Below are 17,762 nucleotides of genomic sequence, written 5' to 3'. Positions count from 1 at the left end.
CGCTCAGATTGCCTATGGGCATTCTTCCCACTGGGTGTTTTACAGCGTGTAGGAACGCGCTGCAAAACGCCCTACGCCCAAAAAAGTACAGGAGCTTCTTTGGGGCGTTTTGCTGCGCGTTTCCATTGGTATTCCCCGAGTGTGGATCGGGGTTAACAAAGCGGTAACCCCGAGCCACACTCGGGAATACAGCGTACAGGTCTTATCTTGTCCGCGATCCCCGCTGTGTCTTCGGCGGCTGCCGACTTCCGTCCCTTGCGAGTGGCCGTGCTCAAAAACGCAAAAAAAAACGAGCTGAAAAACGAGCAGAAAAAATACGCTCAGGTGTGAACCCAGCCTAAAGATCTAGTCGAGCGATACACAAATAAGATACATTTTTGTTACTAGTTAAAGGTACCCGAATGTATTTTGAAGGTTTAACTCCTGAGTTTAGTGTTACATTAATACACAAGGGTGTACTAATCATGCTAGCCAAACAATCTATTATTAGAATCGGTATGACAGGAATGTCAGAAAAGCATTGCACCATGAAGCATGATCTGCAGCTATGCTAAAGTAAAAAAGTCTATGTACCATAGCCTCGCGTAATCCACTGCAGCTTTGATTCTACAAATGTTCATGTGGGAAGCTGGATAAGACTGCAGTTTCCTGGTACAAATCTGTGTTGTGTAACTGCCAACCCCCACAGAAACAGCATGGAGCCTACAGCATGTGCGTCTGCACATTTACATGACTCTGCTCTGATTTATAAATCATACCCTTAGTCTAACAGCTATGGGAATGATAATTCATGAAGCATCGTGGCCAATAGCTGGAGCCTAGTCATTTCCTTTCCTCCTCGGCTCCATCTAGTGTCCATTATAAGTTACAAATCCTGTGCCCATAGTTGCTTGCCATGGGAAAGATTTATAAATGACACCCATAGTGTTCTCAGAATACCAAATTACCAGCAATGTGGTCATGATGGTGCCAAACATGTGTGAACACAGCCAGGAACTGAACCAGGCTTTACATTAAAGCTGCACTCCACACAAAAATGTTAAAATAAGAAAACTTTGCCGTCTAACTTTGGAGTTTTCCTCTAGTCTAGTCTTGGAGCTGGATGAGTATCTGTACTTGGTATCTAAACATCCCAATGTGATAGGCATTGAAGCCCATCTCTGGGAAATAAAAGCCCCCATTACAGAGGGGCTGTACCTGCACTGCAAGGGTTTAATGGTCATTTTTATCTAGGAGGTAGTGGAGTAAAGGACTTTTACTTATCTGATTCCCACTCGCTGGCTCCAAGAGCGATGCCAGCTACCTCTACCCCCTCCTGTACTCCAGCAGTCAGAGGCCCACTCTTGTCATCACTTACAATGCAGAACCCTCAGCCCCACATTATAGATGAAGACCCTGAGGGACAGTTCACAATCTCGCGGTATACTGAGCTTAGGGTAACGGGAGGACGCTAGTTTGTGTCCTCCCGTTACCCTTAGGAGAACTATGGGGAAAAACACTGACCTCATAGTTCTCCTTTAAGAGGAGACAAGGTGAGCACCGGCCACTGGAGAGCAGGAATCAGGTAAGAGAAATGCTGTACCCAATTTCCCCCCCAAAAATGATCAGTTAACCCTTGAAGTGCAGCAATAATCCCACTGAAAGGGAATTTTCTTTACCAGGAAAAAGGCTTTACACTAGAGCCAAAACTCACAACCCCCTTGTGGATAGAGCAAGGGGTTGCTATAACTCCTGTATGGGTCTTTTTTTTGCCATTGGGGACATTTTGTGTTCACTTCCTGCACAATATCCACAACAGGAAGTGAGAGGAAATCCCTCAAAAGTGAGGGGAATCCCTGGTGGTCACCAGAACTAATGTCATCTGTTATAAACACTACTCAAAATCTGCACTTTCACTCTTGATGAGGGATATAGAGACACAAACAGCAATAAAACCAGGCAGGAGTTCCAATCCCTCTCCACTCTGAGTTGTACTGAGCTCCCATGAACATACAAGTCATTTATTACACAACATCCATGCAAGGAAATCATGTGACGTAAGCTCGGCTCCCATCTCACAGTGGTAATCATGGTGTGCTGTGCAAGTCATTTAGAATGTCACATAGAAGAAGACTATAGTGTGCTGTGCCAGTAGCTGGAACTCACACTGGGAGGGCCGTGCGGCCAAATGCTCGTTTATCACCCCGAGGACACAGCGACTCCACCGACCCACCATTCCTCTCACAGCACTCATTCTTCTCTATTATCGACCCCCAGCACCGCCTCTTCCTGTGTCTGTGCCCGGCCAATGCTGTCCGCTGATTGGTTGATAAGTGCTGTCATCTCATTGGCTGGCGCTCCTTCTTCCTGGCTTCCTATGTTTATATATCAGGATGTAGCGGACTTCACAGCTGGATCGCTGCGTGATAAAGGATGATCACTGAGCCAGAGCGGCGGTGTTTACACATGATTCTACTATACTATACTACACAATGGAAACTGCTGTGCTTAGTTACTTTGTCACATGCCCCATTACTACAGCTACACATAGACATCAGTGGCGGATATATGCTTTTAAAGTCTATGGGCTGCTGTACAAGACACCTGTGGTTTCCCAGGAGGGAAATACACCGGAAATATGTGTACAGCCCCCATGTCCCAGAGTCCTTATACCTGCTAAACAGCATAGGAAAGAATAGCTAGATTGCTATTGGCTATTTTATTCTTCAATAGTAAGCTGGCTATTGCACCAGCCCAATGCCCCTGTCAATCAACAGGGGAGGACCTGATGGAGAACTTCAGGTCCACCGTTGCTGATTGACAGCAGCAGTGGGCAGGTGCAATAGCTAGTATGCTATTGGCTATTGCAGTATCCAATAGAAGCCTAGCTATTCATTCCTTTGCTGGGGGTTTTTTTTTCCTCTTGACTGACGGCGGCCGGCACCCCGTTGTCAGAAAGAAAAAAACCAGCAGGGAAAGGTTTACCCTGCTAGATCGAGCAGAGTAAACCTTTCCGGGAGAAAATGTTCATCTCCCAGGTGGCCAGGAGCCGCTATCTAATAACGGGAGACTCCCGTAACGTCCGGGAGAGTTGGGATATCTGCTGTTATGGAATGACAACACTTCGTCCCAATTATCTATTTGCATCTCTGTGTTGTCACCCTGCCATATGCTTCCTTAGTGAAGACTACAAGCAGCAGAGCCAACACACATTGTGCAAGCATAGGCCACCTTTGTAACAGGAAGCCTGCCACAACAATGTTGTACAGCGGGCCTGTTACAGGAAGTGGCTGAAAAGGGCTGCAGCGCTGAGATACAAAAAACAAGGTGAAAACATTGTTTAAGAGAAAAATAAAATGCCAATTGTATATGATACACAGCGATATAGAAAAACATATATACGCTGGCTGAATGTCGTTTGCACAGTATCCTTACCACTAGATGGATTCCTGTGTTCCTCATACAGTCGGCTCTACAAGTTTAAACAGACTCCCGGCGGCAAAAGTCGCCGGGAGTCTGTTTAAACAGCCCCGATGCTGGCGACGTACACTGTACGTCGTCAGTCACGAAGGGGTTAATCTCCAGGTTAAATTAAAAACTACCCTTGCAGTGGTGATATGGACCCAGCATTGTACGTGATGATGTCAGCGTGCCTCCACGCACCTGATGGGAGAGGAGAAGAGGCTGCGGGCACCAGTCTTGGAGCCTGTGAGAGCAAGGTCAGAAAAATCATCTTCAAAGATCACAACCGAGACACTGAAATATTTTTTTCCCTATCCATTTCTATGTCAGCAACCTGTCAGTCTTCTAATGTGAACAAAGCACTAGGGGTTCATTTACAAAAGTTCTGCCATTCACACATGTAGGGACACAAGTTCTATGCAAACACCATCCGCCCAGCAGAACGTTTATAAATAAGGGTGGGCAAGTCCGGCCCTCCAGCTGTTGTGGAATACAAGTCCCATGAGGCTTTGCAAGACAGACAGCCACAGGTATGACTCCCAGAGGCAGAGACATTTTGGGATTTGTAGTTAAAGCACAGCTAGGGAGCTGGAGTTGCCCACCCCTGCACTGGGTGCATGTAGCCTGTTAGAAAGTGAACTTTATAGAGTCTTTATTTTAGAGAATTGTTTCTTAGTACAAGTGGCTAGGGAGGTTAGTGATAGCGAGTTTTAGGGCCCTGTTCACACCACAACCAGCAGCGGTGTTAGAATTCAGCCCATGGTGTGAGCTGTGAAAGCTGTGGTGTCCACATGCATAGCACTGTAACCCTTTTTTTTGTTACAACTTTATTGAAATGTCACAAAGTAACATTTTATTTAGTTCCATCAGCCACAGTGCAATGCCATGTATTGGGTCACAATGTGCTGCACTGAACAAAAGTACTGCATGCCATATATTTTTTCAGCACAGTGTGTGAACTGATTGAAAACATGGCAAATTGTTTTGTCTTTTTGTGAACAGGCCCCTAAAGGGGTTTTATGGCAGAAGAGACAAACCGTGTCATTTATTGCACGGTGAAAAACAAACTAACTCCCTTACAAACACACAGAGATTCTAAATTGTAATACCCATTAATTTTATGACTGTTAAAGGAGTCATGTCCCAGTAGTGGATGTAGTGAGTGCTGCATTCTGTCTGCCCATCATTTTCAACCACTTCCCGGATTCCTAGTGTGCTTTGCGTCTCTTTCCCTGCTGCTTGATGTGATGTAATCTCAATATCCCATAATGCATTGCTGCCAGCAAGCAATCATAATGTTACATTGATCAGATGTTGAGTTGTAGTTCAGAAGGCAGACTTCTAATAGTTGACACAAGGAAGCGAAATTGTATCAGCATCCTATGGGGACCTTCACTAAGTTTACAAACTTCTAGAGTGAGATGGTTATTAGGAGTGGGATAGAACTTATGGAAATTCCATATAGAAATAAATGTATTTTTAGTTTTTGACCATAGATACACTTTACAAGTGAATATAAAGCCAAAACCTTTTTTTTTAATTTTGAATAGAGTACAGGCAGGTTAAAACGAGAGCCCCACTGGGGCGGTTTCTCTTGACTTCCTGCCCCAGAGATGCGACAAGAGAGAATGTCTCCAAAGCAATGAGAATTTCCCTCTAATACAGGAACAGGTGTCCACATTGAAAAATGTACTCTCAACTCTCGTTCTGGTGACAGCTGTAAAATGTTGCATTTCCTTTGTCTCTGTGACAATGGTTAAATGGACAAACAATGTGAATCTATTCAGAATGTACACAGGCGTGGCCTCATGAAATAATAACACACATAGTCAACAAAATACCCCATGGAGCAAAGTGTTATATGCACGACAAGCAATTACAATCCATCTTGTACTGGGCTGGTGTGAATGGAATTAATTGTGATTGGCTGCTGTAAGTTACTGTGCATTGCTCTTTGTAATGATAACTTAAGACAAGTCCATGTTCACCTGATACACAGGGTTGCTATGTAACTAAAACTGCATTTGGAATAATAAATATTAATATACATGCAAACAAAGCTCAGTGTATTTTATAAGCATTTACTGGAAAAAACAACAACTTTGTGCTCATGTAATTATAATCCCATTTAGGAAAGGACAAACATCTTTTGTCATCTGCCATGTAACATGTTCTGGAAATCTACAGGTTTCTATAGACCGGAATCTTACTTTTATTCATTCTCCTTTTATATGTTAAAATATGTTTCATGTAATACAATGTATATCTTTAATGTTCTTTAACTGAGCCTGGCACAAACCCATCACTATTGATAATGTCTGGGGGGGGTTTGGGGGTTGGGGGGGCACTGTAGCAAAATATTTATGCAGATTTTTTTCCCCAAAATTAAAATGGGATGGTGGCAAGAAATGTGTTTGTGTAGAAAAAGTAATTTTAAAGAAATTTTTATTAAGCCTTGCAGTGGGGCTACCACCACCATCTGCTACCAACACACTGTTAGCCCAAAACGATCAGTTAACCCTTGCAGTGCGGGGGTAGCCCCACTGCAAGGGTTTATATTTTAAAAAATAATCCCCAGAGTTCTGCTTTAAAGACAGACATATTTCTATATAAAGATTGAACCAAACAAAAACAAAAAAATGTGTGAAACCAAATTCATAAAAGAGTCAAAAATATCTTAAATCACTCATAAAACAACTAAATACATTTCGGGCCAAGAACTACTCTTCCTTCATCAATGCTTCTGTACAAAAGCCCTAAGGATGGGAGTGCTTCTTGCCCCCGAAACGCATTAGCAGTTTTATGAATCATTAAAGTTATTTTGGACTCCTTTATAAATTTGGTCTGGCACTCCTTTGGTTCATGTTTTGAGTGACCTTCCTGGGTACTCATCAGAGGGTAACCCTGTTTTTCATGTGAGCCACCTAACCAAAGCCAGTAAGCTTTCCAAATGACTGTTTTACCTTTACTCTTCTGTATGAATTACCATTCAAGTCCCAGCACCATTTGGATGCATCCGTTTGGATCTTTCCATAACAAAACTGTTATAAAATCATGGAAAACTATTTATTTTCTTAACTTTTGATGAACATCATCCAGGAATCACCAGGTCGTCCAGCCTCCCAGCACATAACTCTTGATGTAGCTGCAGCAATTTGAGTAGAATTGCGCCACCATTTAAACAGAATGAAAAGACAAGAATTCTTAATAAAATAAACAACCGCAGGTAAAAAGTGAAATATTTTATTGGGATGATTGAATCTATGAGACTGAAACTAATGATTTCACTTTGCAGATCACAGTCAACCATAAGAGGATTATACCGCTATGCTCAACTTCAAAAATCATCTCCAAAATGTTAGAAAACATACAAATGCATTTAAATAATTACAAAACAATGTTAAAACACAAACAGGACAATTAAAACCTATCCATTAATTCCACAGGACAAAAGGTGTGCTAAAGATTGCACCTTGTATGTCAAACAAATCAGAACTGGGAGACTGCTGAGAGACCGAATTCAATTGGAGTCAAATCTGAACATTTCCAATGCAGCAAGAGTTTTCAGAAGCCAGCTCCTTTCCATCTTTCTCTGCACATGATTTTGGCAATATGGATATCAAGAATTACATTTAAAGAGGCTCCCCGGTTTCCACTCAGGATATCTCCATGTTGTATCAGAGGGGTCTCTGTCTTCCATAGCCTCTAATAAACAAAACTGCCACTGTTCCAATTTTAGAGAGCTTGATGGGTTGAAAAATACAATGGTTTGAAGGGAGAAACATTTTAATGGCCATGCTTAAAAACCAGTATTGTTACCAGATGAAGTATAGTTTTACAGCTTCTGCTCGAAACCAGGAAGTGATAAGTGTGTCTGTCCTCTCAATAGAGGCCGCCATGTTGTGTCCTAAGCAATAGGTCAGCAATTAGTCCACTAGAAACCAGTAACATCTCTGAAGTAAGAAGAACTTGCCTCTGAGTTGGCCACCATTTCCATGAATTGGTAGACTTCAAACTACTGTCTATTGGTTCAATGATTACAAGCAAGAATACATTAAACATACAAGTAAAAAATATATCAATGGCAGTCTCCATTTTATTTCCATTAAGTGGAATTCTGAACATGATCAAGGTTTGGGAAAGAAAATATATCTATTTTTTTTTTATATTTAGGCATCCATTAAAACCAAAAGCAGTAACAGATTGATACTTATACACATGCATTCATTTTACACATATTTATATTTAGACAAAAAAAAAGTCCAATAATTACAAATACACAGCTTTTATCGTCAGTGCATAAATCCCCAACACATTAGCATGAAAATATTGTTCTTCAGAGCTATTAAGCACCAATAGTGAGAGTCAACAGACCTTGAACATTCTTCAATATGAAAAAAAGACATTTTATCCAATCACCAAACAGGCTATTATTGTTCCACGCACATTCGGAGTATGTACAATGCTTTACGTGTTAATATAACCTCTCTTGGACAAACACAGGAGGCTATTGCAATAATTTTAGATGTTCTAGAGGATACAAGAAAATACTACATGGGAGGGTTTTGGTAAATATGGTTGGAAAGGCAATGGTTATAAGTAATGCAAAAACCATCAGTACTTTGTCATTCCAGTACTCACAGTACCTGTCAACCAACATAAAGCGAAGCCATTTTACATGCTTTACCAATATTTGCCCATCAATTCAGCAGACACTATAAAGATCACATAGGTACAATGGGTCACATGCATCAGTGATCTCCGTAGTTCCTACAAAGAGTAAACATTCTGGATTAGCTCCCATAACACCTGCATTTACTGTGACTGGTGACAGGTTCACATTAAAGCGAGGTCATGAATAAATAAAACCTCGATGTTTACATGACCAAACAAAAGAAGGATATGACAATGATATTTTCAGAGCATCACTGACAAATGTAGCAGCTAAGGTTTTCCAGTTCGAGGTCCCAAAACATTACCGAAAGGAAAAATCATGTGTCCTTACAAATTCATTGCAGCCATTAGTAAAGAGGAGTCAGAAACAATTTGTGTGTGTGGTAGTAAGGTACCATTACAGAAACGTATCTAGTGATGACAAGAAGAACCTACTAGATTATGTAGATCAAGCTCAAATCATGTGGGACAAAAGCGAAGCTGATATTGTCTTGGATTTTGCCAAAGGAAAAAGAAAATAAACATTCAAAACACAATTGATAAAGCCTACAGGATAGGTGCACTTAAAGCACCATCAATGCAGATATATGGAAGTCATAGTTCTGTGGCTTGCTCATAGCCAGGTCATGTTTACATAACCTCCAAAGTGCGCACTACTGTTTAACAGACCACCCCAAGAGTGGAAACCAAGGGGGCTTTCATGCTTTCTATAAAACAAGAAACTTGCAACTGAAGGCTGTTCAACAAGGACCACCTCATGTATTTTTTTCCCGTTAGGGTCATTTAAGAGCTTCATTAATATTGTAAGTTCTTTAATAAATGAAATAAGGTATTTAATTTAGAAATCTAATTCAATGTCTAGTTATAAAAACAAGACTGGAACTGAAAAGGTCTTAAAAGTAACAACAGTGAATAAAGTGACACTAAACTCAGGTGTTATATCTTAGAAAATGCATTTAAGTACCTGAACCATTAACAAAAATGTATCTTATTTGTGTATCACTCGGCTGTAGATCCTCAAATCATCTCTGAATTGGTGCCGACACTGTCCTTCCTTGTGGAGGGTGGCTACATTTGTTCCCCATGGTCCCTGTGTGTTGAAAAGTAGCCACTGAACAAAGTTTACTCCTGTGATGGACTACAATCTCAATACAAATTAGTAAACTAAACATGAGATTGTAGTCCATCACAGGAGTAAGCTTGGATCAGTGGCTACTTTAAAACACACACAGGGACCATGGGGAACAAAAGTAGCCACCCTCCGGAAGGAAGGACAGTGTCAGCATGAATACAGAGATGATTTGAGGATCTACAGCCGAGTGATACACAAATAAAATACATTTTTGTTAATTGGGGAACTTGAGTGCATTTTAAGATGTAACTCCTACATTTAGGGTCACTTTAAGTGGAGACATCATGGAGTGTCTGCAAGTGCTAGTCTTAGTCTAATCATTGTATTCCTGTGGAACCTTTTTGGATCCTAGACACAGACTGTAAAGGGGCTCTTTATGGCCCCAATCTCACATTAAGCCTGCCCTGTCATTCTCTGCAGTGGCAGTAGAGGCAGTGGTATTTGACAGCTGAATAACAGGGGCAGACCTTAGCATCTGGATGCTTAATCACAACTTTTCTGAACCTAGGATCCAAGGGGGCTACACAGGGATCTATTAGAAGACTAACAAAGGCATCTGAAGAACCGCAAGGTGTCTGCACTTTAATACAACTGTTACATTTGAAACATTTTACGTCAGGTTATGTTCACTGCGTTTTTATAACTGCATAAAATAACTGAAATAGTTTCCTAAATCAAATAAAATACATATTTTAATGTATTATATAACCCAAGAAGCCCAAAACCTAGGGGAAAATGCACAAACCTTCATAGGTCTTTCAGCAAAGCAGTCCTAGTCACCCCCATGGCTACAAATGATGGAACCTGGGCACTATAATTCTTAATAGCAGAGACAGGCAGCATTTTCAGTACTTCATGTAATAAATGCATCATACCACTGAGAAGGACAGGATGCTATGGCAGTGCTTCCATCCCTGCACAGCTCAGGGAAAGTATATAATATCATGGGAAACTTCAACTGGTAACAATTATTCTAAATATGGTGTAAAGTGATTTCACTCAATGGGACTAATGCCAGAGCTTTCAGGTTTTAAAATAAAAAACAAGAAACCTGCAACTACTGACTTGTTTCTAAATGTGTGGGCTTCGGGGGTCTTACTCTGATGCAGCCTTCACTTCTTACTGAGTCATTGTGCTGTACATCAAGCATGTGCACATCAGGCACAACCTTGCTTCAGGTCACTAAATCATTGAGCAGTAAATATCAGGATCAGGTGGACAGCCTGTCAAATATAACTCAGCAATGACAGTTCCCATATTACTATCTTGTCAGGCTCCCCTTTACGCTGGCTACAAATAGCAGTTTTGTCAACATAATTACTGCATTTGGCTCAACCAATAACAAGGTGTTTTTTAAAATTTGCAAGATCCATGGAGATTTGCCTGTGATGCAAATAATTATGTACTATTCTTTGTCCAATATGCTTAGTTAACTGTGCAGAGCACAGCAGAAATTTAAGGTAAAATAAAATTTATAGGTGGAAAGCAAACAGACAATATTGTTTTCCACAATGCAGGGCTATTTGCTAAAAAGCAATGTTGTGCTATAAAAATTAGGGATACTGTTAGCATGCTCTTGACCTTGAGTTCTGCTTTCTTTTTTTATCATAAAATGGTCAGATTAGCATGTTTTAATAAAAACCCTGACTAAAAGCACTCTTTCTCTAAGAAAAGCATGCTTAGACATGCAGCAGTCCACTTAGATCATGTTAGATAAAGTAGCCTATTTTCACTGAGTCTGTCAGTGTCCACACTGATATTACAATAATGCTAAATCCGGGCACAGAGTAGTGTAAAGACATCACAAGTCTACGTAGCTTTCTGCTATACAGCTGGATATTTAAACAGAAGGTGCCAAACTGTTGGATGTCCACGAAATTAAAAAGGAAATGCGATTTCTCCATGGCTGCAATCTGCTCTGCAACACTGTCATAGACTGATTCACTATAAAAACACATGTAAAGGTCTCTATATCTGTTGTCTATTTTGCCAATGAAGCATATACTGCCAATTATTTCATGTCTATACAATGTGAATTGCATGAGATTCTCCATAATTAGATGAAACAAAAAGAGGCCATGTTGGCTTAAAAATCAGCAGTCATTAAACCCTTTGCCTACTTCCAGTATAAGCATTTAGGTAACTTTGGTACATGTAAGACAGCTCTGTACTGTCACACTTGTTGAACTGCAACACAACCAATGAACAGCATTGCCCACGGCTTTAAAATGGTCTTCGACATGGCCTGGCTCTTGTCATATACAGTGATAAAAGTAACAAGTTTCATCACATACAAATATAGTATGTATTATGTAGGGAAGGAACATCACACCATGCCTTTAACATCTATTGTGGGACAAATGGATGTTAGAAGCATGTTGAGGGTTACCATATAGTCAGTCCAGCTGACCTTGTGTATCAGTTTGCTTGTGTCAGGACATAACATCGATAGGCAATTCTGTTTTGAGCTGATGGTTAAACTCCACCATATTCATGGTACAGAGCTGCGTACATAAAATGACATTGCTAGACTGTGTAAAAACAACTGAGCCAGGCCTTTACAAATATTGTGATGTATTCTGAAATGGTAAACCGATTTAAAATTTGTAGGAGGTGGTGATGACTTCCATAAATATAAATTAACAAACCACTAATGTATTTCAAATTGGATGATATAAATTATCTTCCAGTAAAAGGAGAGAAAAAAAGTGAACAATTTATAAATATAACTCAAAATACAATGGCAGCTAACACTTTAATACCACATAGTTTGAGATTTATTGTTAATGAGGTATTACATAAGCATCTGGCAGTCTTTCTTCCTTCTACTGGAAGTATCTAAGGCCAGCGACCAGAAAGAATTTTTCCAAAAATACTTCAGAATCAAGAACCGCGATGTGCGCTGCTCGTCCTATGAGAGAATTGGCTGTATTGGGCAACGCATGAATGACGTCGTACCGCACTAGGTTACAGTCTTTGTTCTGCAGAACTGGTAGAAGGATGTTTTGGATCATCTCCGCATACACTGGCCCTGCAAAAACAGCATTAATTAATTCACTGTAAAATAAAAGGATACTTGCTATCTGTGCTCTGCTAATACTGATACATATCAACGGAAAAGGTAATACTAATGGCCTTATTTTCAGCATTGCTTTATGTTTACTGATGTAAAACTGTATATAACTATGTCACTAATTTCTAAAGATTGCCCAAACGTATTCCAATTGGTCTATGTAGTAATGCAAAGAGTAATACGCATTAAGATACAGCATTAAACCAGGTGCTCACATTTATAGCACAATCAGTCTACTGAAAGGCCATCTGTTGTGGTCTTTTATTGGGACCTGCTCTTTGAGCCATGCTATGAAATAAAACCCAATTTGCTGGTACAGACCAGTTCACAGACCATCTGATGCAAGGTCAAATTCCATTATAAATTAGTCAGGCACATGTAATAAAAGCAGAAATGTGCACATATTTTGGACCAATCAGAGCAAGAAGAAAACATGAGCTTCTGTTCACAATGCAGCTTTGCCATCAGATTTTCTAAAATGCTGGGCTGAACTAGAATGGAAGCCAGTAAATCAGATTTTCCCCTTAACCTTACTTCAAGAAAAATATTTTATGGTAAGGATTTATAAAAACAATAAAATGAACTCCATTGAGAGACGCAGGAATTAAGGAATTCTGAATCAGTTGGCTTACAGTGCTGCCTAAAGGAGGTTGGGACACTGGACTGGGGTTGAATTGCCAAGCCTGGCATTCCTAACCTTCGACTTTAGGAAGAGAAGGACCATAATTATGGAAAATGTTTCCTGATCAGATATCCAATATGATAATCATCTGCATAACATTACGATGGTTAGAAGGGAATGACCCACAAGACTGATAAAAAGATTTACTAAATCTGGACCCTTGTAAATTATATGGTTGGGTGAAAACAATAACCACACCAAAGGAAGGAAGGGATGAGGGCATACCGTAACCCAGACTAATGTATATAAACACCAGGATCAGAAGGAAGAGAGGGGTTCATTCCACTCAAACATCCGCAGATGTTCCTAGGGTGCGACAGAACAAACTGTAAACTGTCTAAATGGTTACCAACTATATGATTCTAAGAATCAACACATTTACCCCTGAGGGTAGTACCATTCTCTACCAAGGGGTAGCAATACCAATGCTAGTAGTAGAAACGTCTACCTGATTAAGGACAGAAGAAAAGATGGACTCTAAGGAGACATCCCCAAAAGGCTGCAGGTCGGCTCCAGAAGGAGGACTCACCACTTACCCATAAAGGCCTGCCAACTTAAACTATCACCCTTAGGGGAAATCCAACAGTGTCCCAGCAAGTTCCCCTGGGTATAATCAAATGGTCTTTGCAACTGTGGGAGCTCTAATAGACCCTACGCCTGAAACAGAAGGCTGGCCCTCTAAATTCAAAAGTAACACGTACTGTACTGTATTGTCAAGATTAGAAACTCTTTGTAAAATTTAGTCCTTGGCAGGTGACTCAACAATGGACTCTCCAGGACTAGACTTGGAGGTCTCTGAATCAGAAATTTGTTTTGGATAGGGGGTGGTGAGTTGAACCTTCTTGCAACGTAAACTTTTCCAGTCTAGATGTACAACTAACCAAAGAGCCCAGACAAGTAGACAGGCAGACAGCAGCATGGGTAAAGGCAAACTTTACTTTGCAAGCTTACAGCACTAGATCTGCAAAAGTACAGCGAGCGAAATGTATCAAAATTTGAGCAGGCAAGCTGGAGCAGTTGTTTACGGTAACCAATCAGCTTCTCTCTTTCATTTTAAAAGCTTAGCTGAACAAACTGAAGAGAGAAGCTGATTGGTTGCCATGAGCAACTGCTCCAGTTTTGATAAATTCCCCCAGTATGTTTGTTTAACTTTAGAAATGCTTCTTCCTTATTTCTATTTTCTAGAACTAAATAACAGTTTGAGAATGCCAGTTGTAAATATAGTCATTTGAAAGTAAACAGCATTAATTAGAAGTAGTATTCATTATGTATCTGTACTGTTTTATAAGATGTACTGTAACCTTCAACAATGTGAGCTCCTGTACAAGTTTCCCACCTGACTGTTTGTCCTTAAGAGCAGTTTTGCACATTTCAATGCGAGCAGAGTGATAGGGTACATATCGATCCTGTAGGGAACTGACCAGAACCACATTTCTGAAGTGTTCCAGACCTGAGAAAAGAAAAAAAACAATAAATAGCATAACAATTGTTTTTTTTCCAAAATGTATTTAAACACTGCTTGGACTGGGAAAAGGGGCACTTTAATGCTTTAGACTTTATTTTAGGCGTAGTCTCTCAGGCTAAAACATTACTTACAACCATGTAGTATGATGGACCACCAGATTAGGTAGTCCTTCACGCTACATTTATAGATTTCTTAGGCAGGCCCTCACATTACATCTGTTGTTAACAAATGTTCTGAGAAACCATATCTGCTTGTGTATAGTCATTTTAAGATTAACAATTGGAAGACACCATGGCTTATAAGGCTTCACTCAAATGTTAACGCTAACAGTTCCCACATAACATATGATCACTAAATGCTTCATACATTTTGAGCTGATAAATATGCTGAAAAACATCTGCTCAGAATGTATTTCAATGGGAAACTATCTTCACCAATCATACAAGAGTCCTTCTATTGAACTAGTTTATCACTATTACTGGAGCTGTATGTCCTGACTTCAGTGCTTAGCCCCACTAACTGACCTCCCTCTCTCTAGTAAGGGTTTCTCAAAGGCCATTAAGAGTCACTCGTTGTATAGGGAAGTAAGAGTTGGTAGTTCTAACAAAAAAAATTAAAAAATGAAAGCCTAACTGAACTTTAGTTTAACCGCTATAGGGGGAATTTATCAAAACTGAAGCAGACAGATTTATTATAATACAGGATTTATATAGCTCCAACAGTTAGCACAGCACAATATAAGGAAGACATTACAATCACAATACAATTCAAGACAAGATGGTAAGGAGGACCCTGCCTGTGATGGCTTACAATCTAAAAGGGAGGGGCAAGTGCTACATGAGGAGGTAGCTGTGTGGGTATGGACTTTTTGAGAACATAATGGTTCAGTGGTTAGGGTGAGATGGGATAAGCTTGAGGGATCACCTAAAGGCAGCCAGAGTGGGAGGTAGATGAACAGGTTGGGGTAAAGAGTTCCAGAGGATGGGAGAGACTCTAAAGAAGTCCTGAAGGCAAGCATGGGGGGGAGCTGAGAAGGGAGCTGGAAAGCAGGAGGTCTTTGGAAGAGCGGAGGGGACGGTTAAGGTGATACTTTGAGACCAGGTTTGAGATATAGCTGAGGGCAGAGTTGTGGATGGCTTTGTAAGTGGTTAATATTTTCAATGTATCCTTTGGGCAAGTGGAAGCCAGTGGAGGGATTGGAATCTGGAGCAGTTGCCCATAGCAACCAATCAGCTTCTCTCTTCAGTTTGTTCAGTTAAACTTTAAAAATTAAAAGGGAGAAACTGATTGGTTGCTATGGAGAACTGCTCGTCATTCTGTCTGCTCCAGTTTTGTTATATTCCCCCTTATGTGTCTGGAGCAATTATACATGATATATTTGTATACAAAGTGTATAAGTATATATTTCTCATACACGTTAATATCGGCATATTTTGCTGAAGAATCGATTAAAACCTCCAAAAAATTATATCTTTTCTAAAACAGAGGCCCTGTAAAATAAAAAATGGTGGCAGCAGAATTGCGCAAAACTACATTTTCAGGAAACAAATACACTATAGTGTATTTTAATACACACAAACCACAAATTAATCCCTAATCCCAGATATTCCCTTATCTGCTCCTGCTCACCACCCTGGCACCAGGCCCACCCAGGAGGAGCTAGAGAGGGGAAGTGCCCACATACATGCATGTAAAATTGGTTGATGTTAACCAAATAAAGTCTATGACATTTATATTGGAACTCAAGTGCTTTCAGGTACATCAAAATAAAAGATAGTCTTACAGTTTTTTACTTTAAAATAAGCCACAATAGAAAAGCCTGCATCCTGCCAGCACGATACAGAGATCCGACACACCTAATGCCGAGTTAGAGCCTTAGCTCCTCAAGCTCCAGGGACATTACGGAGCTATAGGTCTAGATCAATCATGGGCATGTCAGACCTCTGCAGTGAGACCACTGCTTTCTCACACAGAACAATGGTCCAACTCTGCAGCTACTGGCAGGGCACAGGATTTTCTACCCTAGTATTTTCTAGGCTCTGGCTGCTTTAGAATTAAAATGATATGGCTTTGAACACCTTTGGTTTTGAAGCATCTGAAATTTATTTAGCCATGGGTCAACTGTGTTTAAAAACTAGTTTCAGACGGGCACTTTTAAACATTTCCAATAGCTGAAAGGATCATTACAAAGCCAAAGAAATACCTGGTTTCTTGCTTAGTTTGTACAGGAAGGTTTGTCGAGGATCTGAGTGGTCACGACATGTCAGCTGTAATAATGAGCCAGATTTTTTCCATTTTTGCATGAACCACAAGCCTGCAATACTGGACAGGATGACAACAAAACAATGTATTGCAGTATGCAATATTATTATTTTTTAACCATTACCAAACAGTCCAGTAGCTACAGTTCTGTTTAAAGTTACAGAAGCTTCAAATTATGTAAAGTTATGTAAACGGATGAAAACTCCATCCGTTCCTTAAGTCTTCAGTGCACTCTAACATTAAAGTCGAAACTCTTCTGCTATATATTTTTTTTTCTCTTATAGACACTTGGGAGGAGTCAGACATGCAGATATGATCCAGATACAAACCATCTTACTCTAAAAATGTGTGTTATGATCCCCAGATGGGTACAGGGTTATGGCTATAGAAGGTGGGTGGTGGAGCCTAACAATATCCCAGATGCTAGTTTACCTTTCCTAGTTGCTTAATCCTGAGACTCTAGAACAGGGGCGCCCACAATTTTTCATTGGAGATCTACTTTTCAAATGACGAGCTCAATGAGATCTACCAACGAAAAAACACCTGCGTTCAGGTGCGGGAGGGGGTGTGGGGTTGTATTGAAGTCAATGGCACCTCAGGCAGGCCCCTCGCCCGTGGTGCGATCGCCTGCACCCGGAGCCCAGGCACATTAGTACCTGCGTTCCAGTCCAGTGCTATCCGCAAAAATGCTGCAAGCAGTATTTTTGCAGATCGCACTGGACCGGAATGCAGGCACTTATGTGCCTGCGTTGCAGGTGCTCGCACTGTGGGCGGGGGGCATGGCTGCGGTGCCATTGACTTCAATACAACCCCACCCCCCCTCCCGCACCTGAACGCAGGGAGTCGGCCGGCTTACATTCCAGTGCGTCCTGTCCTCCCATGGTGCTCGTGTGGCCGACGTTGCACATGGGGAGAGGTGTCCTGCCCCTTTCCATCTGCAGCGTCTGACACATTCAGCCGGCAGCCGCACAAGCACCGCGGGAGCATAGCCGTAGCCAGCTCCTTTTGTGCCCGAGGCAAGCAAAAAACCGTG

The 17,762-nt window shown here is 40.9% G+C and overlaps 2 protein-coding genes across 2 annotated transcripts in view; both read right to left on the bottom strand.

Moving 5' to 3' along the window:
* Positions 1-2,279, bottom strand: part of SDHAF4 (succinate dehydrogenase complex assembly factor 4) — a 21,525-nt gene extending 19,246 nt beyond the window's left edge. The window contains exon 1 of the mRNA XM_018564833.1: positions 2,146-2,279. Coding sequence (XP_018420335.1) covers positions 2,146-2,233 — 88 coding nt within the window. The 5' untranslated portion in view covers positions 2,234-2,279. The remainder of the gene's footprint in view (positions 1-2,145) is intronic.
* A 9,310-nt stretch (positions 2,280-11,589) lies between these two features.
* FAM135A (family with sequence similarity 135 member A) overlaps positions 11,590-17,762 on the bottom strand; it is a 91,279-nt gene continuing 85,106 nt past the window's right edge. Inside the window, 3 exon segments of the mRNA XM_018564834.1 lie at positions 11,590-12,278; positions 14,339-14,452; positions 16,671-16,781. Of these exon segments, the coding sequence (XP_018420336.1) occupies positions 12,073-12,278; positions 14,339-14,452; positions 16,671-16,781 (431 nt within the window). The 3' untranslated portion in view covers positions 11,590-12,072.

This window comes from Nanorana parkeri, unplaced genomic scaffold (assembly GCF_000935625.1).
Source record: "Nanorana parkeri isolate BGI_ZX_2015 unplaced genomic scaffold, ASM93562v1 scaffold785, whole genome shotgun sequence".
NCBI classification, from domain to species: Eukaryota; Metazoa; Chordata; class Amphibia; order Anura; family Dicroglossidae; genus Nanorana; species Nanorana parkeri.
This window is presented reverse-complemented; position numbering and strand designations above follow the sequence as displayed.